Source organism: Lithobates pipiens, unplaced genomic scaffold (genome assembly GCF_037356315.1).
Source record: "Lithobates pipiens isolate NorthernLeopardFrog02 unplaced genomic scaffold, aLitPip1_a1.2 Scaffold_16, whole genome shotgun sequence".
NCBI classification, from domain to species: domain Eukaryota; kingdom Metazoa; phylum Chordata; class Amphibia; order Anura; family Ranidae; genus Lithobates; species Lithobates pipiens.
In genome coordinates, this window is record NW_027507748.1 from 456,991,747 (window position 1) to 457,015,949 (window position 24,203).

The 24,203-nt window shown below is 41.1% G+C and overlaps 1 protein-coding gene across 6 annotated transcripts in view; it reads right to left on the reverse strand.

The window, feature by feature from the left end:
- Positions 1-6,968: 6,968 nt before the first annotated feature.
- ATP11A (ATPase phospholipid transporting 11A) overlaps positions 6,969-24,203 on the reverse strand; it is a 241,603-nt gene continuing 224,368 nt past the window's right edge. For 2 of the 6 annotated variants that reach the window (XM_077482875.1, XM_077482874.1), the window contains 2 exons: positions 8,758-13,306; positions 6,969-8,315 (listed from right to left, as the gene is read on the reverse strand). In XM_077482875.1, coding sequence (XP_077339001.1) covers positions 13,049-13,306 — 258 coding nt within the window. In that variant the 3' untranslated portion in view covers positions 6,969-8,315; positions 8,758-13,048. Of the gene's footprint in view, positions 8,316-8,757; positions 13,307-21,358; positions 21,450-24,203 lie in introns of those variants that run through there. The other 4 variants (XM_077482876.1, XM_077482879.1, XM_077482878.1 and 1 more) reach the window with 3 other exon arrangements.

Sequence of the window (24,203 nt, forward strand, 5' to 3'; positions counted from 1 at the left end):
TTCATGTATGAATAATATGATTACTTTGCATTGTTTGAGTCCCCCTGTTTTTATAAAAGTCTTCTAAATGCAACAAAACTCTGAAGTTTAGATGTCTGTGTAAATGTAGCCTAATTCCTTTTTGTCAAAATAAAAAAAAACAATTCTGAGTGATCAATGTACCTTGCAGGGATTTTACCAAACTTTGTAACAGATTCCTACCTTTAAAGTGGATGTAAACCCACTCTCATCAATTCTAAACTACTGCCATAGTGGTGATCTATAAGGATATACATGCCTCCTGCATGTATCTTTACCTGTCAAATGTCCCCCCTTTAGCTGTTTAAAACCCCAAAAAACTCTAGATTCAGTGGGCGGGTCTGTTGTTCGGCGCTCAGTGGGCGCAGTCATGATGTCAGCAGACTCCCCGCCCACCTCTACACTCCCCTTGGCCAGAGCATGCAGGAGAGGCAGAGCACGTTCTGGGTAAAAGCAGAGCACGCTCAAGGTTCCCTGTCACATCTTCACAGTGTCCAGTGACAGTGGGGGATGATTGGTGCGATGGGAAAGCCGTGAGCACCGATCCCCCCCCCCCCCCCCTGCATGGCTTTTCATCATCTGTTTCACTCCCTCCCGCAGCTTTCAGCTGAAAAGCCATGCGGGGGGGGGGGGGGGGGGGTTGCAAATCGGTGCTCCCAGCTTTCCCATGGCACCGATCCTCCTCCTCCTCCTCGACACCGACCACTGACACCGTCCACTGCCCCACTGACACCGACCACCCCCTTTCACAAAAGCACTGTGAATAAATATATTTAAAAAATAAAACCCCACCCTCCCATCCTTGCTAGAATAGTACAAAAATTGTAAAAAAAAATAATAAAAAAAATTAAATTGTAAAAATGTATAAAAATAAAAAAAATCCACTGGTCCCAAAAAAACCTTTTGAAAAAAAAAAATTAAATTGTAAAATAAAATAAGAAATCTGACACTGTCCACTATCCTGACACCATCCTGCATGTACTACCCCACCACTGTACACTCCGCATCCCTGTGATTTGCACCGCATTGCTGTTCAGATCACATGCGATGTCTGTGCGATGCGATTTCAGCCATACAAACTGTATGGCTGAAATCGCATCACATTCGGACAGGACCCTTTTTTGGTCCGCACCAGAATTGTATGGGTGTTCACACCTATGCGATCTGATTCATGTCCTGTCAGTTCGCAGTGCTATATGCGAGCTGAAATGGGGGTGTCATTAACATATAATGACATTCCCCAGCAGTTCGCATATGGCAGTGTTAACTGCCGTGCATGCCGGGTGCGATGCAGGAACCCGCAGTTGATTCGCAGGGTTCTCGCATCACAATAGTGTGAACCGGCCCTAAGTGCGGACTTCAGAAAAAATCAGTAAGCCAATCAAACAAGCAGATAATGACATGTCTGGGGAAAAGCACATTCTCTTTAATTAATGGATAAGTTCACCTTTAGGACCATGTCGCATTCAACACCTATATTTAGGGTGTAACATGTTCTATACACCAGCCTCCCACCACCAGCGTTTTGTTTATTAATTGTTTTGCATCACACTAAAAAATAGAGTGTATAATTAAAAACAAAATACTTAAAGCGGTAGTATAGGGGTTTTTTTTACTTTTACCTACAGGTAAGCCTATAATAAGGCTTACCTGTAGGTAAAAAAAAAATATCTCCTACACCTGTACGGTGTAGGAGATATTCCCCTCGCAATGAGCCGCTGACTGCAGTGGCGCATGCGCACAGGGGATTTTTGTCTGAAAGCCCAGCAGACGCCATGCGCGGGAGTGACGATATTGCGGCTCCGGCCACTCACAGAGCGGGAGTCGCAATACCCGGGAAGACACGCCGAGGGAACATGTCAGCTTCCTCAGCGTGGATCAGGCGAGATGTCGGGGGCTCGTTCTAAGGTACAGTAAGTATTTCATAAGGAGCTAGTATGCGGTGCACACTAGCTCATTATGCCTTTTCCCTTGCAGATCTAAAAGAAAAAAAAAAATGTCAGCGGGTTTACTCCCGCTTTAATTCACTTGTAAATAACTTTCACACCAAAATAATAATTTCTGTGTAATTTTAAACAGGACACATTTTGAGTAAAATTGTACTTTATATACAGTCGTTTTTTAAAAACTAACAGTAGTGCAACATAATAAATGTTCCCTTTGTGTTTTTGTGTAAACATCTCCACATCTTGAAAAAATTAAATTTTGTCCCATACTGCTCTCCAAATATGCATAACTAAAAACAATCTTTAATGCACAATCTACTACTATAGCTTTATACCTGTATACCCCTGTAGAAAAATATTTTATTTTTCTATTTTGACAAGTCCGAATTTAGAAAAATACCTGGTACTTCATGATGGTTCGTTAATATGACCGATTGGAATTGATGATTTTATTCATCTTTTAATGTTTTGTAATAACATATTTTTTTTAATTAATTCTATGTGGTCGTTCCTTTCTGGTACCAGTAAAGTCCTACTCTTTCAGGTTTCCCTTAAAAAAAAATGTTACTGCAGATAAAAAGTATACATTTTATTTATCCCTTTTTATAATGATGCTAAAATTATGTTTCTGCTACAAGGCATGGCAAAATTATTTTCAGATGGAAAAAAGTTTTTGGTTTTCAATTTTGCCCTAATTTTTAATGCAACCAAAATGAATGAAAATGAAAAAGTTAAAATATTCATAGTAAAAAATGGAAATAAAAATAAAATTAGCAGAGACAAAATAGCTAAAGGGATAAATTTGTAAATTAGGGTTGGTTATAGTTACAGTTTTGCTTATAAGTTCACATACCCTGGCAGAATTTTTCTTGCCCATTTTTCAGAGAATATGAATGATAACACAAAAACATTTCTTTCACTCATGGTTAGTATTTGGCTGATGCCATTTATTATCAATCAACTGTGTTTACTCTTTTTAAATCATAATGGCAACAGAAACTACCCAAATGACCATGATCAAAACTTTACATAACCTGGTGATTTTGGCCGGATAACATGCACACAAGTTGACACAAAGGGGTTTGAATGGCTATTAAAGGTAACCATCCTCACCTGTGACATGTTTTTTTTTGTAATTAGTGCATGTGTATAAAAGGCCAATGGGTTTCTGGACTCCTGATAGAACCTTGCATCTTCCATCCAGTGCTGCACTGACGTTTCTGGATTTTGAGTCATGGGGAAAGCAAAAGAATTGTCAAAGGATCTGCGGGAAAAGGTAGTTGAACTGTATAAAACAGGAAAGGGATATAAAAAGAAATCCAAGGAATTGAGAATGACAATCAGTAGTATTCAAACTCTAATTAAGAAGTGGAAAATGATGGGTTCTGTTGAAACCAAACCACGGTCAGGTAGACCAACTAAAATTTCAGCCACAACTGCCAGGCAGCTTAGCTCTAAGGAAGGCTAAACACGTCAGCTTTTACCCCTTGCTGTGTCCGCACCTTACTACTTTGTGTATCTGTGTGGCTCATTGAGAATTGCCACTCAAACATTTTTAATATTCATTAAATGTTTCTGTTAATGCACTAGCTGTGCGTGCCTTCCTTTTGCTTTGTTTTTCTAACCTCTATCGGGTTAGCCCACCCGAGGAGGGCAGCATCTGCCTAGTCTTGAAACACTGATGTCCTTGTCGCCTTTTATTAGGGTTGCACTGATACCACTTTAAGACCAAGTACTCACCGATACCGATACTTTTTTTTATGTCACGTGACAGTGAGTGGTGTCAGTGTTATTTTTAATATTTTTTTTTTAGAATTTAAATTTAAAATGTTTATTACAACTTTTTTTTTTAGCCCTGTTGGGGGGGGGGGGCACTGTGGTGAGATAACAGGGATCTAAACAGACCCCTGTTTTTTCCCCTTTGAGACAGGGAAAGGGACATAGGATAGAGATTCCCCAGTCCCTTTCTCTGCAGCCTCAGCTGCACTGAAAATGAATGAACAGAAGATAACAGAGGCTCCTCTCCATTCATAAACCGAAGCATTGTAAACACAGGTTACGATGTTTCAGTTATGATGAATGAACAGAGTCAGTGATCACTAACTTCATTCAGAAAAGGAAGGAGTTGGTAAATGACAGATTTACTGACTCCTTCCGCCGCTCTCCATCCTGAAAGATCCGGGGCAGGGGAAGATCGGTGGAGGAGCTGGAGAGCCGACGCGGACACAGGGGGACCCGGAGGAGGACATGGGGGGACCAGAGGACAGGGGGGAACTGGAGGAAGATACGGGGGACCGAAGGAGAACATGGGGTGGGACCAGAGAAGCCGAGAAGAACACAGGGGGACCCAGAGGACGGGGGCGAAGGAGGACATGGGGGGACTGGAGAAGGAGCTGGGAAGAATGCAGGGGGACCCGAGGACATGGGGTGACCAAAGGAGGAGCCAGAGAGCCAGGAAGGACGCAGGGGGACCCCAGAGGAGGACAGGGGGACCGAAGGAGGATATGGGGGACCAGAGGAGGAGCCGGGAAGCATGCAGGGGGACCCAGAGGATGACACAGCGGGGGACCCAGAGGATAAAACAGATCGGGACCCGGAGGAGGACATGGAGAGCCAAGGAGGAGGCTGGGGGACCCAGAGGACACGAGGAGCACAGAGGGGGACAGCAGAGGGTGATTGGTGCGGTGGTGGGGGGAGTTACAAGTACTGATTTCCCTGACAGCTGCGGGAGGGAGAGAAGGAGAAGTGGCTGTCAGAAAAGTTATACAAGGAGATCAATGCTTGTAACTCCCCCCACTGCTGCACCGATCACCCCTGAGGCTGCCTAAGTATCGGGTAAAGCATCGGAGCATTTGCATGAGTACAAGTACTTGTGCAAATGCTTGGTATCAGCATCAATACCGATACTATTATTGATGTCGGTGCAAATCTACTTTTTACTGCGGAAGACCTTTGAGCGCTGGAAGTGACTGTTTTTCTTGTAGGCTTCATAAGGGGTTAAATGGGAATACATTTTATTTAAAAAGAAAAAAACTTTTTCCCCCAATTATAAAGATGCTTTATGAGCTTTGGGTCGGTTCACACTATGAACCACATGTAAATCGCACCCCATTCCTATTCAATTCTCATGCAATTCAGTGCAGTGCAATTTGAGCCCATTCATTATGAATGGGCTCAAATCGTGCCGCATCACACCAAAGACGTACAAGTTTGAAACCACACCGCAACCAGATTGCATGGCCATTTTATACTGTGTGATTCGGTGCCAAGAATATACTGTCTCTTGTATTTAAAAACAATATTTACTTATCTCATAATCAAACTTCAAAGCTTAGCTCCCAACTGTCCATGATTTCGAGGGACTGTCCCTAATTTGGCACAAACTCCATCTGTCCCGTTTCCTCCTCCTTTGTCCCTCATTTTGGTCCGATCTTAAGAGTTGTATAGAAAATGCACTTTTTATCTTTCAAAAAGTGTTTTCCAGTGCCAAACCTTTCATGAAATTTCAAAATTGTGGCATTTGTAAATTTCAAAAACCAGTATAAAAGATTATTTGTTTTAAAAAAGCACTTGTGGGTTTCACTAATCATTTTTTTGTATAATTCTCCTTTAAAGGGTGTGGCGGGGGGGTGTCCTATGCCTACATACTTTTGTTAATAGGTGTCCCCACGTTCCCATCTCAAAAAGTTGGGGAGGTATGTTTAAAGTGTTACCAAACCCACAGCAGTAAAATCAGTCTGCATATACAGTAGAGCATGTTGTTATACTCACTGTGGAAACTAAGGGGTTAATCCAGCACATTGTGTAAAAAGGCCGGTTGACCCTGTCTTCTCTGATCCTCCCCTTCTTTTACTGTCCCCAATCCATATCCTAATAATTCAGAGCCCTAGGAGGCACTCTGCACATGCTCAGTTTGGTGTGTATTGCTAGAGAGTTTTTTTTTGGAAGGGTGCATGTGATCAGCACAGGACCAATCAGCACTGTCCAGACAGATGGTCAGGGATACTGCAGCCTTATAGGACAGTCAGAGAAGAATGAAAACCCCCCCTACAAGCTTTAACCAGTGCTTGGCTGGACGCTGATAGAAGTCACAAGACTGCTATCTACTGCTGATGAGAAAAGGTATTTAGCAGTTTATATTTAATAAAATAATTGCATTTCCATGTTCCGTGTACTTTGGGAGACCAGATATAGTGAATGCAGGGTCCTGGGTTTAGTAACACTTTCAGGCTACATTCACACGGTTGTAAAAATGTTACTGATGTTTTTCTGTAATAAAATTTCCTTCATAAATGATACTTTCTTTTACATCGGTTCTAAATGTATAACATTGTCCTTTTTTTATTTTTTTTATACCAAAATGCCGTGTACACTGTATATGTATACGTATGTCCTCAGACACAGTTTTTCAGATTTTGTGTTACACAGTGCATATTTATGCACCTGTATGACTGTCTCTATTGAGAACAATACAGCTGTGCTTAGGTTGGTAAATAAAAAATTCTTGTATTTTTTATTTATTTTTTATAACAACTGTGTGAATGTAGTCTAATGCCGTGTACACGCGATCGGAATTCCGGCCAGAAAAAGACAGATGAGAGCTTTTCATCAGAAAATGCGACCGTGTGTATGCTCCATCGGAATTTAACTGTGCCGAATTTCCACCAGCCAAAAATTGATAGCATGTTCTCAATTTTCCCGACGGAAAAACTTCCGATCGTGTTTATGCAATTCCGACACACCAAAAATCATGCATGCTCAGATTCAACTACGAGACAGAAGCTATTGGCTACTGGCTATGGAACTTTATTTTTCTAGTCCCGTTGTACGTGTTGTATGTCACCGCGTTATAAACGATCGGAATTTGGTGTGACCGTGTGTAGGCAAGACAGCTTGAACTGAATTCTGTCGGGAAAACCATCAGAGCTTTTTCCGATGAGAATTCCGATCGTGTCTACGCGGCATAAGGGGCAAAAAAAAGAAAAAACACAAAGATTTACAGCATTTTTACAAATAATAAACCTCTCACTTTAATTTCAAGCATGTCAACAAAACAAGTCAATACCAAATATTTTAAGGGACAGTACTTTTGAGGTTATTTTCATACAGTGCCAACATATCTTTCATCACATTTATCCACCCAAGTACATGAATGTATGCAGTTTAGTCACAGGAAAGAAAGAAATGTTTTAACATACAAAATAACTGATTTTTGATATTTTCTTTTTTTTTTGGTCAAAAAAAAAAATAAGTTTTAATAACAAACATAATTTCTGCCATTTGCAAATACATTTTGAAATGATTTCAAAAACACTGTACATTTTTACATAAAAAAAAACACAACTAAGAAAAAAAAAAAAAGACAGAGGATGTTGTATATTGTGCAGGCACAAAAAAAAAAAAAATATTGTGTTCTCAGCATAGGACATCTAGTGCCCATCTTAACTTACAGAAATAATGCCTTCCTAAAAAAAATAAAAAATAAAAAAATAAAAAAAAATAAAACACACACACATCAGAACCACAGGATTTAAGTGTACAACTGGGATATGTCTAGGCACAAATATTTATCCGTATAAAACTAAAATGATACATATGTACTGGTAAAAAAGATAATAATAATAAAAAAAAAACCTTGAATGGAAGGCAAAGATATTTTTTTTTTTTCAAAAGGAGCTTTTGGGATTGCAAAATACAATCAAATGAACACTTTACTACTTTTTTTGAATAAGGAAAACAGTCTAGTGGCTGATGCCCTCTTCTACTTTGTTGCAGTTTGACAATGAGGTCAATTTACTAAAACTGGAGAGTGCAAAATCTGGTGCAGCTCTGCATAGAAACCAATCAGCTTCCAGATATTTTTTAGTCAAAGCTGAATTGAAGAAGCTAAAGTTAGAAGCGCATTGGCTACCATGGACAGCTGCACCAGATTTTGCACTCTCCAATTTTAGCATCAACTCCAATACTTGGGCAATAAAAGCATTAAAAAGTTCCTTTGTATTATGGGAACTCAGTTACTGTTCCTGCTTGAGACAAATTCAGCTATGAAATATGGGTGGCCACACATGGGGGGGGGGGGGGGGCAGTAAATGTATGAGACATCATGAAAAGTAAGTTTATTTTACAGAAAAAGCTGTACATTGTTTCTAAACGTATAAGTTATGCAAAGTTAGAATTTTATGTAGAAAAAAGTAATCCAACAGAATAGTGCAAGGTGAGAAAGTGCAAAATCCAGTATTTGTAGTAACCAATCACAACCCATCTTGTAATGCCTTAGCTTTAGTAAACGGGATTATGACTGGTTGTCATGAGATACTGCACTTTGTTCCTTCTGCTGGGGATTGAAGCAGCCTAAGGCCGCGTACACACGCGGGGACTGTTCGCCCAACTTTGTCCGTCAAACAGTTTCAGCAAACAGTCCGCTCAAAATTAGCATGGACGGACATGGCCACACACGACGAACGAACAGTTTGCTGAAACCGTGCGCGATGACGTGAACGGCACGTACGACGGGACGAAAAATACGACGTCCTATACACTGCATTATAACTTTCGGCGTGTAAATCCTTTCTGAGCATGCGCGGAACTTAGTTTGACGAACAAGCCTACACACGAGGGCACTGTTCGCTGAAACAAAGTTTCAGCGGACAGTTTTTCGGAATTTCCGAAAAACCTTGTTCAGCGGACTGTTCGCTGAAACTGTCCGCTGAAAGCCCACACACGGGCGGACTGTCCGCCGAAACACTGTTCAGCGGACAAAGTTGGGCGAACAGTCCCCGCGTGTGTAAGCGGCCTGACAGTACCCTAGTGGGTGTTTTATATTCCTTTAATAATGAGAAAACATCCAATTCATTAAAGTAATGTGTAAGCAGTCAATAAATATCTCTGTAATGCACAGACAGAAATCACCCTGAACATATAGGAAGTCTACACTTGCAGGTAGGTAAATAAAGGACATCTATGTGCAAAGGAGATAAAGGCAAAGTCTAGTTTTCTGCTACTACAAATCAGGATTTTGGAAACTACTTGAAGCTGGTTCTCTCCACTACTGGAGAAGGCAATAGGGATTTTTCATTAGCGTAGTAGAATTGTGCCATAACTAATTTTCTCTCATTTTCTGGCCATACACGTAATATGTATTAGAGATATATATCTGCTGATGTAAAAAAAATGTTGCATTTTAAATACTAAATGCTGTATTTTGACATACCATTGAGCAGAAGCAGGAGTAGGAGCAATAATACTCTGCATCATATGTCATTAGGAAACTCAGCAGACTGGAAAAAGTTTATTCCACTAATATGGTTCACCAAAGCTTTTTAATGAATGGGGTGTGCGTCAGTAAAATTATTGGCCCAATATTGAATATATATGCCATATACTGCACCTTTTATTGTACTGCCAAAACACCTGTCCGTGTACAGCTAGCATAACTTTCATTGGCATGAAAAGAAGGTCTCCATAGACATTAGATGACGAAGCACCAGAAGACACTTCTGCCCGAGGCTTATTTGTGGAAACAGCAATCAGACCGGTTGGAAAACAATGACTGGTATTGTTTTACCCTAATAAGTCAGTGCCTTCATAGTATACAGCTTACCTCCCTGATCTCTCTCCATAGCTAAAACATTTGTTTTTAGAGACCCAGAGGTTATCATAGATACCTAAATGTGATCAAGTCATGCCTGCACATCTGAACACCTTCTAAATGTCTACGATGGCCTTAAAGGTATCGGTAATTGTGTAGACCATCTACAGATAAAAAAATGTTTTATACCTAATCTGCTAATAATCAGTGTATGTATTGGTCACTATTGACAAGGCCAATATATCTACTTGGGTACTAAACAACTATGAGTGCTTTGGTGTTTGCATATGGTCCCCAACATATTTTTTCCATTGTCCTTGAATGCCAATAGTCACTGGCAACCAGTTAACGGCTTATTGTTACAGCACAGTTGGACTTCAGATTTTGTATGCAACTTAAAATACATCCCATGGAATAATTAATATTGGTTTCTGTTTTTTTGTGTAATATACCACGATTACATAAAACTCAACAAAAGTATGTAGAGATAAATCTAGTTTGAGTTTATATTAGATCACTGAGAATTGTGATTTCAGGAAATATTAAAGCTTTTGTCATGTTCTTTTGTTATGATGATCATATTTTTTTTATTTTGGCTAGTTTACATTTTAAATCTAATGTACAATTGGGACTGTGCCAAAGGATAAGGCTAAACATGTTCAGTGGAATCATTAACATATTAAAGAATATAAACCTTGTGAACCAAACCACGAAGCATAATGCTAGGAATACTATATTAAAACGTTTATACATTTAAAAATGTACTCTAACTGCTGACAATTTTCTGTTAACATAGTACATGGTTTTGGAGTTTTTAAAAAGCATTCTTGTCCCACGAGTTTCTTTCCTGCGGTGGTAACGGCACTTCTAGATAAGCATAGTTAGTAAGAAGCATTGGGGTTGATTTATAAGAACTGGAGCAAAGAAAAGAGATGTAATTTGTTTATATTGTGTTGGTGATCTGTTATTTATGATAGACCCAGCACTGCATGTTTAGGGGTAATTGTAAGGGGCCCACACTAAAGATGTTCCTCCTCTTATTTTGGTAGGAAAAAAAAAGTTAATGTGTATGTCTACCCACAATAAGTTTTTTTCCTTTTAGATAGAGAGGAAGAAACCTCCATCAAGTTGTTACTTCTTTCCAGAGCTCCCTAAGCCCACGAACACACGGTCGGAGATTTTGCCAACCAAATCCGGCGGATTTTGCCCATCGGATTTAGTCCGACGGATTGTGTCCGAAACTGTTGCATACACACGGTCGGGCCAAGTTGTCGAAAAATCCGATCTTTCAGAACGTGATGACGTAATTTAGTTACGATGGGACTACATTCAGGCTAGTAGCCAATAGCTTTGATGTAGGAATTTGATCTGAGCATGCGTGGCACTTGGTCCGATCAAAATGCTCTACACATGATCGGATTAGGTCCGTCCGGCCCAGTTGGTCGGGAAATATTTCCAACATGTTGGAAAATTGGGTCGGACGGAGATTCGGACAGAATCAGTCCAATGCATACCACACACAGTCGGATTATCTGACGACACAGTCCGATAAGACTCATTCTGACACATTCTCCGACCGTGTGTACAAGGGCTAAGGGACCATTGACATTTTTGCAGTGTGTTACCATAGATTGTCACATATTAATGTGCAGGGCATTAATGCATACCATTCATTTGAAAGGGCTTCCTAATGCACCAGGAAAGGTGCATGCACTATTTTTTTAATGTACATTCCCATGCATTACCACAATGCCACTGAAATTCTGGCTTTATAGAGCTTTCACATAAACGCCCATTTACACAAGCAGGTGCAAATCATGGGGTTTAGAATGCACATGTTGGCGTGCCTTCTACACCTGTGCTGCAACTTTGTTTAGCATCAAGACAAAAACAATAGACAAACTCTAAACTGCGCTACTGTACGAAGCATTGCATAAAAATGCAGACATAATACATTTGTTTCAAAACACATCAATCTGTATGGTGTGAACAGGGTACATAGAAAACAATTGGTTTTCTACGTGCCCTGGGTTGAGCCTGCTTAGTATATCTAGCTGATCAATGCAGCACAGCCAACTTGGAGATCTTCTCTGTTCTCTCTAAGGACCGTAAAGGCTCATTCGCACCAACAAAAACACAGATCAATAACTGTTTTTTGTTTTTTAAGTAGGGGAAGTTAGAATCCATGTCAGGGTTTTTTTTTTATTGCTCTCGGTTTCCCAAACTAAAAAAATATATATTTTTCTTTATAAAGTAGCCACAGCCTGTGTAGAAAATCCTGTCCCCTGCCAGCATACTGCAGAGAGGGACCCTTGCTCTTTCTGGAGAAGTAGCGACCTCTTTGCAGAAGACCAACATGCCCACTAAAGAGTCAGGCCTAAAGCTCTAAAGTCAGCCCAGCTTAGGCTCCCTGCTGATTGCATTAGCTTTTCTGACTGCAGTACTATAGGTGTACCTCTGCAAAGTAAACACTATTTACACACCGAGGGGAAGGGTCTACAGCTGCTGGCATGGCACAGGCTTTTCCTACTTTGTAGCTGTAGCTGGTTTAGAAAGAAATAAAACTGTAAGTCATTGAACATCTTTGGTTTTAATGCCCCTAGAGTGTATTTAGTGTGTTTAAACGAAAAGTTCTACTAACAGTGTTAGGTGTAAGTTCAGGTTTAGAGTTGCAATTAGGTTTAGGCTATTGGTTACATTTTGTGCTTATTTTCAGATTGCAGCCAAAAGGTCACATTCAGGATAATGGTGACTTAGCACTACTTCATCAGATATGATGAATTCTTGGGTTACAAAAATTACTCCCTTTCATTCTTTGCAATTTTATTGCAATAAAAAAAATATGTACACTTAAGTATTGGCTTTTTTTTCCTTTATACTCCAGTTTTAATAAATCAACCTCAATGTATGCCACACAACACATGAGCACATATAGGAATCCAGAGAGGAACTAATGGGAGGAGGAACACGACTAATACATGAACATATTTGGCAACTTACAATGACATGACTGATGGATATTATTTCTTTAAAAGCAGTGAACACAGGGAAAACACCAGCTTGTTCTTTTGGTACCAGCAGCAGAGGAAAAAAAAAAAAAAGAACAAGATGTACAGTTAGATGGTATGTAATGCTGTACCCACCAGCTACCTTTTTGACTTTAACATATAATAGAAATCATTCACACACAGTTCAGTAGTATAAAAACAACTAAAGCTGACATGACTAATAAAACACATAAATCTCTAAACAGGTAACAAGGAAAATGTATAGTGCTCTCAGTCACACAGTACCAGACTGTGAAGATTGTTCTTTGCTGCAGTGCTTAAAAAAATAAACCAAGAGCCTCCCAGGCCCAGAAAGAAGCAATCTCTCCTAATGTTAAACAGTGGTGGTCAGCATCCAAGAGGCTATTGTTTTTACAACAATCATTTTGCTGAATTTCCCAACATATAAAGTAAAATAAGAGTTCATAAAGGCCTGCAGTGGTGATCTGTCACACTGATGTTTCCAACCCTGACCGGCTGAGGTATGAGTCCGTACTGGAGCTATAGCGGGTATTGGAATAGCCAAAGAGGGATGGAAGGTGGAAATAATCATTGCCTCGCCAGTGAGTAAGCATCACTTTTTTAGAAAAATAATTAGACCTGCTGGCTGTAGCACTGTTGAATTCGTTGCTTTGGTAGTTTGGACTCTGCATGGAGGCTAGAGGCGTGAACTCAGAAACATGGTCCTGAGAGAGGCTGGAAGCATTCTGTGGAGAGAGAACATAGGTTAGGAGGCAGAAAAGCTTCATAAACTGGGTTTCATTGTATGAAGTGAAACAAGAATATTGGTATATTTACCCACCCAGACAAGATGGAATACATTTTGGGTTTTAGGAATGATTTTACATGGCTAGACAACTACTGCATATGTGATGCTTACCAAGATCACCAAATCTATACCTGGAGACTTAGTAGATATCAGATTCCAGTTTCCCTAACATGGACATAGCACTAAAGTGCATCTGTGCCCAGACTATGGACATCAAACTCTTTACAATCACCCAACAAGCAGCAACAGAGTTTCAAAACAAATACTCACTCATCTCCCTAGCTTAATTTCGGGCTTGTTCACATCACACATGGTTGTTGGCGTGCACTACAGGAAGAGTTAAGATGCACAAATCTTTGTCTGCCCAATCATTTCTATAGTGCTTTGGAATGTGGTCCTCCCATATGGGCAACCCCTTTCCTTTGCCTCTGAGCTCACCTCCTTCTCCTAAGGGCTTGGAATAAAAAAAGTACACTTCGGGATCATGGGCATCTGCAGGAGGGGGCAAGGGGGCTCATGTCCCCCCCCCCCTCCTGAATCAAAAATCTGTCCACACACTAGGGAGGAAAGTGCAGTAAAGTACAGTCAAACATGATAAGAGGATGTTCACTTCACCTGAGCTCAGCCTTATTTATTATTGGGCTGAGACCTGGATCTCCTTCCCCACTGTCACAGGCTGCTGATCACTCTTATCTTCTGTTATCAGTGAACTGCTTGTGGAATGTGTCTCCAATTGCAGGACTGCAGACCTGTCAGAATAGACTGTATCTCCTTACACTGTCATCTTGGTTGGACATCAGGCTGAACCTTCTGTTATCATGTGAAGAGATTTAACACTTTACTTCCCTGCATGCTTTTGCTTGGCTACTCTTAGGGCACCTTCACATATGTGGAAGTGACTGTTGCTCCTCTGAAAAGATCCATGCTTGCATCTCTTTTCAGAGCTTTTTAACTACTTAAGGACCGAGCCTCTTTCTGAGATTTGTTGTGTTTTTTTTTTGGGCTAGAAAATTACTTAGAACCCCAAACATTATAATTTTTTTTTCTAATACCCTAGAGAATAAAATGGCGGTCATTGCAATACTTTGTCATACCGTATTTACGCAGTGGTCTTACAAGCTCTTTTTTTAATTAATAAATAAAACAGTAAAGTTTGCCCAATTGTATTTTATATTGTGAAAGATAAGATGTTACACCGAGTAAATTGATACCCAACATGTCACGCTTCAAAATTGTGCCTGCTCATGGAATGGCGACAAACTTTTACCCTTCAAAATCTCCATAGGCGATGTTTAAAAAAATTCTACAGGTTGCAGAGAAGGTCTAGGGCTAGAATTATTGCTCTCAATCTACCGAACATAGTGATACCTCAAAAGTGTGGTTTGAACGAAGTTTTCATATGCGGTTTTCTACTCACGTATGCGTTCGCTCCTGCACGCAAGCTCGTCAAAAAGACCTCAGATCTCATATTTACAATAAAAAAAGCAATAAACAAAAAAAGAATTTTGTCATTTAAAAAATAAAAAAAAAAATGGCGTCGCCTCTGCCCCGGAAAATGATATGGAAACGGGTGGGGGCCATCTTCCCCTTACTCGTCTCCATACCCAGCAAGGGTGAAGATCCGATCGCCTCTGCCACTGCCGATGACTCCGGTAAGCGGCGGAGGGCACCGGAGAGCGGCGGGAGGGGGCCCCTCTCCCTCCACCGATAAACGCGATCTTGCGGTTTCTGCCGCAGAGACCACTTTTATCTGAAACCAGACCGCTCACTGAAGAAGAGGATACCAGGGTTATGGCAGCTAGCTGCTGCCATAACAACAATACTCCTCTTCAAACAGCCGTCGTATAACGACGGTGGGCAGTCTGGAAGTGGTTAAGAGGTGGTGAGGAGGCAATATGTTGCCTCCTCACCACCTGATTTAACCCAATAATTGCCATATGGTGGATTGGACTGTTGTTGTACCTTAAAAGTCCCAATTGGTAATTTTTGGGTTAAGGTCACAGAAAAGTCTGAAATCCTTTTCTATATATTTGCGCTGAGTTAGTCATTCAAAAGTACTGAGTGACAAAGCCATCCATGAAACTGAGTTTGCAAACCTTGAAACACTCTATATGTAACTGAGTCAGTCAGGTGGTATGGTCCGACTCAACTCTGCTAGGAAAAATGGAGTACATGGTTTATGTCCCTTTCTCTGTGCCTCATTTTGCAAATGATGGAAAGGTCTATTACACAATATCAACTGTTAGCTGTGCCTCCAAAATCAAGGTGAATGTTTAGAGCTCCCTGCCTGATGGGTGCTATATAAAATGGGTGTTATAGAAAATATTCATATGCCACAGTTAGGCTGGGTTCACACTGGTATGACATGACAGTCGTACCACATTGGATCCGACTTTGCCCTGTGACTTGAAGTCCAACATGCATCCGACTTCAATGAACAGGGATCCGACTTTGACTCCCGATAATACTAGGCACTGTGTCTGGTAAGAATCTTAAGGGGGAAGTCGCACACAATGTAAAAAAATAAAATAAAACAGCATGGCTTTCCCCTCCAAGATCATACCAGGCACTTTGGTCTGGTATGGATTTTCAGGGGAAACCCCACGCCGAAAAAACGGCATTGTGGTTCCCCCCAAAATCCATACAAGACCCTTATCCGAGCACACAGCCCAGCAGGTCAGGAAAGGGGGTGGGGATGAGTGAGCGCCCCCTCCTGAACCATACCAGGCCGCATGCCCTCAACATGGGCGGTGGGTGCTTTGGGGCAGGGGGGCCCTGCGCCCCCCACCCAAAGCACCTTGTCCCCATGTTGATGAGGGCAAGGGTCTCTTCCTGACAACCCTGGCTTTTGGTTGTCGGGGTCTGCAGGCAGGGGGCTTATCGGAATCTGGAAGCCCCCTTTCACAAGGGGGCCCCCAGATTCTGGACCTTATGTGAATGAGTATGGTGTACATTGTACCCCTAACAATTAACCTAAAAAAAAAATATGTAAAAAATAAAACACATTACACGCATTTTTAAAGTAATTTATTAAGGCACCCCAGTCATCTCTTCCGATTTTCTCTCCCCTCTCTAGCTCTTCTGCCTCCTCCACTGATGTCTTCTGCCTCTGTTCCTCTTCTCCGCTGTCTTCTCCCTCTGTTCTTCCGATGTTGATGCAACGCTCTCTCCTGCTCTAATGCTGGGTGCCCGGTGTGCTGCTACTTATATTGGCATGGGGCGGGATCACCAGGTGATATCATTCGGAGGCCCTCACCCTTTATGATGTCAGCGCCCAGGGCATGATAGGGAGGTGATGTCATAAGGGGCAGGCCTTCGGTGACCCCGCCCCATGCCAAGTAGTGGCAGACCGCGCACCCAGCATTAGAGCGGGAGAGAGCATTGAGTCAACATCGGAAGAACAACAGAGGGAGAAGACCCAGCAAAAGAGTGAGAAGATAGCGGTGAAGACCTGAACAGCGGAGAAGACAGCGAACAGAGTGAGAAGAACCCGCAAGGGCTAGAAGACATCAGTGGAGAAGACCCAGAGAGGGGAGAAGAACCCTCAGAGGCAGAAGATATCAGTGGAGGAGGCAGAAGAGCCAGAGAGGGGGAAGGAAATCGGAAGAGACGACGGAGCTGCCTTAATAAATTAATTACTTTAAAAACGTGGGTAATGTGTTTTATTTTTGACTTTTTTTTAGGTGAATGAGTAAGGGTACAATGTACCCCATACTCATTCACATGGGGTGGGGGACCACAATCTGGGGGGTCCCCTTGTTAAAGGGGGCTTCCAGATTCTGATAAGCCCCCCCACCCACAGACCCTGACAACTGATGGCCAGGGTTGTCGGGAAGAGGCCCTTGTCCTCATCAACATGGGGACAAGGTGCTTTGAGGTGGGCCCAAAGCACCCACCCCGCCATGTTGAGGGCATGTGGCCTGGTATGGTTTAGGGGGGGGCGCTTGCTTGTCCCCACCCCCTTTCCTGTCCTGCCAGGCTGTGTGCTCGGATAAGTTTCTTGTATGGATTTTGGGGGGACCCCAGTGCCGTTTTTTCGGTGTGGGGTTCTCCTGAAAATACATACCAGACCAAAGGGCCTGGTATGCTCTTGGAAGGGGAACCTGTGCCGTTTTGAAAAAGAAAATTGGGGTGGAGTTCCCCTTCAAGATATTCCACAAGTCGCATGCCAAAGTCAGGATGGTTAAGATGGCAATAAAACTTTGATCCTACTTCAGCCCATTGAATATCACTGAAGTCGGATCAAAGTCGGACCAAAGTAGTGCAGGGAGCATTTTGGAAGTCGTTACAGTTAAGATGCCTCCCATAGGGAAACATTGATTTTCACACATCATGCGAAATGAGCTCCCAATGTTGGAGCATTTGCAGTAACAGTGTGAACCCGGCCTTAGCCCAATCCAATTCCTGTGCAAGTTCACAGTTCGCACTGCGATCTGTGAACTAAACTGGGGGTGTCATTAACATTATTAATGACACCCGCATTGGTTCGCACAAGGCAGTGGGAACTACCCGCTGGAGAGGAGCAATGAGGGAATCAGCGCTGTAATCGCGCTGGTTCCCACATCACATCAGTGCGAACCTAGGGTTAAGACTTACAGTATCTGATTAAAACTGAATAAAGATAACATTTTATGTTTTTATAGCTCCAATCATAATGAACAAAGATGAACAAGATATATAAACACAAAATAAATTCATATTCTGCCCACAGTGACTTTATTTTGTTACTATTTATCATCGAACCTCTTTTAGAATTGTTAGTATATTGCTGGTATTTATGGTAGAGTCAGTTTAGTTACAGGTTGTCTATTAGACTTTAAGGAAGCATTTCATTCTGCTTTGTTCTTGTCCTTGTGGACATGACAATAACATTTTTAATCTTGAATTAAATGAAAAAAAAAAAAAGCTTTTTTTGTAGAACATTTGTGAAATAACTGCCAATGTAAAAAATAAAAAGCACATACAGGTTAAATCACTAGAATATGTAAAATAGAAAAGAAAAGGTGTTAAAGCATCCTCTTGTTTAGAAATGGATATCCTTGAGACGTTTATACATTAGTGGCAGAACACAGTGTAACTGAGTCTTGTTGTATTATTTGAATTATGACTCCCATAGATTGGCTCATATATCAGCTGCAGTCATATTGACATTTAGTTATTTATTATAGTCTCCAACACAACGTCCCAAATGATGGGATGTTGATCATGAATTCTGAAGGGATTCTGATGTATATTTAATAATTTAGACATATTATGAATCTGCTATACATTTTTAAAGGTACTGCGTACTCTCCTATGAAGAAAGTTGCATATATGCAGTGGCGGCCCGACCATTAGCGCAGCCCCACAATGCATGCACCCGGCCGAATCTACATGCAGGGTGCTGGACACATGAATTTCAATAGCGTTTTTTTACGCGCATGAGGCTCTAATTGGCAGAGCCATGAGCCCACCCTGTTTGACAATAGTGGATGGGGGGGGGGGGGGGTTTGATGCATTGATTGCCACCCTCCATCTCCGGGGGGGGGGGGGGGCATACACGTAATTCTAATGAACCCAAGTAAAGTCATATTACTAGTATGTGCACCCCATGGAAACTGTTAACATTTTCAACATATTTAAACAGGTAAACATTCAAACTATGCCTACAGATGAACTCGATAAACAAATTACACTTAAAAATTCCCATGGTCTGATACAGCGATTGTAAAGCTTTATTTTTTTTAACTAAAACAATAAACATGTCACCCCTGTTAAAGCCAGGCTGTGCTCAGTTAGTTTCTTCCCTGGTCAGAGTGGCTAGAGATTGACAGCTCTGAACCCAGAAGAGCACAGAGCTGAACAGATCCAGGGTCATTCATGACAGGGGAGCACAGCAGATGAATGTTTTGTGATCTCCCACTGCTTTCCATCCTAACAACCACCAAGAAGGTCCCCAGTTACCCAGGAGGGATAGGTAAGCCTGCGACACATGGTGGTGGTCATAAGGAGTGCTGGGTAGCCATGTTTCCGAGCATGTAGAAATGATTGGCCAGATTTACAGTCACCCAATCTTTTCTACTAGAAAGCAGGCAGAAAAAGAGTAAACATTTAACAAACTTGTTTACATGCCGGCACTGCCGACAATAGAGTAGTTATATTATCAGCAGAAAAAAGGGTTCAACCTTGGATATTCAGGGTCTAGTGTTCTCATAGCAGCTGACGTGGGTGGTGTCAACATGTCAGGATCAAACGAGCTCCCTAAAGCCCTTAAAAGTCCATATCAGGAGCTAGTGGGCAGTTATGCAAAAGTTCATTCTGCTAAAGGAGATAATATAGGCCTGTGAGGTCAAGGGTGCACTTCCCACAGTACACCATTACATCTTTTTGTGAAGAGATGAGTGAGGAGTCAACATTTTCCTTGTGTTTTTATTCAAGTACATTACAATTATTTGCAGGCACTGTTTAAATGAAGAAGTAATGTTTCTCTGTTCCAATATGGTGAAAAAGTAAAAAAATAGCTTGGTGTACTTACTTTTCCAAACGACTGCAGTTTTGAATAGAGTGGAGGAAGAACTGAACGCTTCTATCCATTTCCTAAATAAACTGGGCCACATTTCTAATATACTAGTCAACCAAAACCTTAACAACCCCCAACTGTCAGCCTTAGCCAAACTGCGGGCCCCCACCTAGACTCTAAACCCAAGGTTAAATCCATAAGCATAAGCGGCTACAATCCTAATACTGATTCTAAATGGAGCCAAGCATTTCTTGTACAAAATCAGATATTTTTATAGTTTCATAGTTAGTAAGGTTGAATAAAGACACCAGTCCATCCAGTTCAACCTGAGTGAGTGTCTACAACTGTCCCTATCCCTGTACATTGCCCACTCACATTGGTCCCTACCCTCAAGGAGCCCACAATCCCATTTATATACTAGGGCCGATTTTGGACAGAAGCCAATTAACCTACATGCATGTCTTTGGATTGTGGGAGGAAACCGGAGTACCCAGAGGAAACCCATGCAGGCACAGGGAGAACATGCAAACTCCAGGCAGGTAGTGTCGTGGTTGGGATTCAAACCAGCGACCCTTCTTACTGCTAGGCAAGAGTGCTAACCACTACACCACTGTGCCACCCATTTATAATACCAAGCATCCAACACAACCTTACTGACAGTTGCAGTCACTTTAGCTATCAGTAATGTGTACAAACACCTTGAAGCCTAGCTTCCAGGCAGTAGTGATCACATTTATTTCATCTAATTCAACCATTCAGTAATGGATATTGGTTTTACAAGAGGGATAACAGAAGCAAACCGATTGCTTACATAAGACCAACTGTCATTTCTTGTCTTCTAGAACTGCCCTGGAGAGACTGATAATTCACATTCTACAGGGAAAATTCTGTACCTCTGTATTAGCTGCTATTTTTTTATAATTTTTTTCTAAAACTTGTAAAAGTGAACCTGGCCTGGCCTAAAAATCAGTAAGGTAATAAAGTTTTAGTGACTTTTGAAGGAGACATCTACTCCTTAAGCATATGATATTTTTTTTTCTAAATTTTAAACGGCTAATGAATTTTGAAAATTTCCACAGCTTTATACCAGTCTGTTCATTGCCCAACAGCAACCAATCAGATTATCTCTTCAAAGCAAGGAAGTCCATGGAAGCCTTCATTGATTGCTGTTGGGTAACACAGCCTCTCCAAGGTGATTCTCCCCTAGGACAATTCCATAAATGAGGCTCAATATTGTTTTCTGACAAAGTGGCAAGCATAATCCACAAATAGTCAATTAGATAGCAGTAATACTCAGTTGAAGGACAAATAATTTCAAAACAGATAATTGTATACTTACGTTTTCTAACATACTTACAAGCTTCCCATAGTAAAATACATGATGTGATATTAAAAAAATAAAATAAAATCACGCACAGCAAAAAGGTTTGGAGGAAAATACTGAGAGTCAGCACACCAAAAGAAAAACATCATACATATATCATACGGTACCTATCCAGTGAGCTTGCTGCACTTATCTGTTTACAGCACTGGATTCTTCCAGAAGTGGCCCCTCAATGCCCGACTTTAGTTTCAATGTCTGCTGTAGGGAGGGGAAGAACACCAAGATATGCTCTGGGCGTCACTTGTGAATTAACACACATGGAAAGGGCTACATATGCAATTAAAAGGTTTGTCCACCCAAAAGTGACAATTTAGGTACAGGTGGAGCCCAGTGGGCAGAGTCAGCCCCTGGCTTTTTATGCATCTTGCATACTTAAATAGCCTGATCTCCCTGCTGTAGATATTAGCTTTGTTTATGTCCATCTCTTTGGGTGTTCCTGCCCAACTTTACATTACAGAATCTTGCGTCACATTATGTGCAATATAAAATAAATACAATATCCATTAAGAAGACCAGGAACACTCATAATGGCCACAACACAGAACTAACAACTCAAGGGAAGATCTTGCCAATAGAGTCCTTAAAAGATATAAGGAACTGTCATGTGGTTTAATTCTCCAGTATCTAGAGATAATATATCAGTTGTGGGTGTACTGACCCTTTAAAGTTAAGAGCGTATTACACACTTATTATAATCTAAAATGTGTTATATTGAAGAGATTGGCAAGAGATTAACTGAATTAGCTTAAAGTGGAAGTTCACTCTAAAACTAAAATCTGCAAATCTACTTGCATCCACAATCTAAGACTAACATATCTAACCCTGTAAAGCAAAAGTCGCTATACTTACCTTTTCTGAAGTTGTTCCAGTCCTGTCTCTAGCGGCGGCAGCTGTGTGCAGGAGACAACCAACTACGGCTGTGAAATGCCTGAGTAGTGACATCATCCATAGAGTTACTATGGGGCTTCCGTTGTTGGCTGCCTCTTATGCACCCGCCTACACACACAAGCCACCGTTGACAGCTCAGCGTGGGACCTCACCAGAGTGACTTCAGAAAAGGTATGTATAGTGATTTCCTCCTTACAGGGCTAGATAGGTTAGTCTTAGAATGTGGATGCAAGTAGGTTTAGAGATTTTAGTTTTAGCCTGAACTTCTACTTTAAGAATTAAGTGAAGTGATTGAATTAAAGTATATAAGGGTATATTTTTTTTTTACTTTTGGTTTTGGATAGAATAGGGAAGGACTAAAACCTTGTGATGTTTTACTGCCGATAAGGATTTTACCTTTTTCTACTCCATCCAAATGGGGCTAGACATTAACACAGCAAAATAAAGATCTTTATAACAACACAAGCTGAAAATCATGTTGTTCTACCCTTTAAAGCAGGGATATGCAATTAGTGGACCTCCAGCTGTTGCAAAACTACAAGTCCCATCATGCCTCTGCCTCTGAGTGTCATGCTTGTGGCGGTCAGAGTCTTGCTATGCCTCATGGGACTTGCAGTTCTGCAACAGCTGGAGGTCCGCTAATTGCATATCTCTGCTTTAAAGTAACAGGTAGCTCCTGTCTAATGAAGATCTAGTACATGGGTCTTCAAACTATGGCCCTCCAGTTGTTCAGGAACTACAATTCCCATCATGCCTAGTCATGTCTGTGAATGTCAGAGTTTTACAATGCCTCATGGGATGTGTAGTTTCGCAACAGCTGGAGGGCCGTAGTTTGAGGATCCCTGATCTAGTAGAAAAAAAATTCTCACATTGACTTCCTTTTCTACTTAATTTACAGGTATATTTATTTATTTTTTGGTCTTTTAGGGGTGTGGTTTGTGTAGTAATTCAAGATCCAAATAGTATTACCTCAAGAGATTTCCAGTTTTCTTTTCACTTTAACTAGTTAGTTTGGGTCACTGAGCCGACTCGATTTTGGTGCGGGTGTGAGATGAGATGGTCTTTTCCCCACAACCAGAACACAAGGCTCTATATTGTATGTAGCCAAGGGTACAAACAATTGATGAAGCGTGACAAACAAGCACAGCTGTTATTGTAAGAAATGGTTTGTTTGGGCCACCTTGGCTCAAACGGACTAGTTAAAGGGAAAGTAGAGCTGGAAAACTGCTGAAAAAGTAAACCTGTTACAAGCCTTGGCGATTGAAGTAGCAAATATAACATGTTCCCTGTAAATCTCAACTTGGTCCTTCCTTATTGTCATAAGCTACAGTAAAATTCAAGGTTTACTTAAAAATTTAGAGGCCTATAGTGCTAGATATCTTGATCATTCTGACTTACAGTTTTCACTGTAGGTGACCCATGCGTATGTATTTTGTCATTATATTCTATGTTTCAATAACCCAGGCTTGTAAAGTTTATTTTAAAAACGTGTACTTCATTTTATGCCAATTTCATTGTGCCTTCCCATTTTTTATTAATCCAACTTTATTTTAATGGCATTTACATGGCAGTTAAACCTTCAACTATTTATAAAAAATAAAGTTATTTTCTATTGATGTAATCATAAAAGTGGTCACAGACCACATATGGACTTTCAGAAACTCTGTCCACTGAAGTGTCTATTGTGCTCTGATATATGCAGTGCTGCTGCTTTAATCTCATAGGAACAGGCCAAAGGCTGAAAATTTCCAACCTATCGAGTTTGTCTTTCACTAGCAGAGAGCCTCCAGAAATATTTAAAGAGCTCTATGTGCCCCTTTAGACAGCCAATATTGATGAAATTGCAAGTGTTGGCCAAACACCATCTGCTGCTTTGGGAAAGTGTTTATACACTAATCAGCCACTTTATTAGGTACACCTGTTCAATTGCTTGGTAACACATATTTCTAATCAGCCAATCAAATGGCAGCAACTCAATGCATTTAGGCATCTAGACGTGGTGAAGATGACTTGCTGAAGTTCAAACTAAGTATCAGAATGGGAAAGAAAGGGAATTTAAGTGAC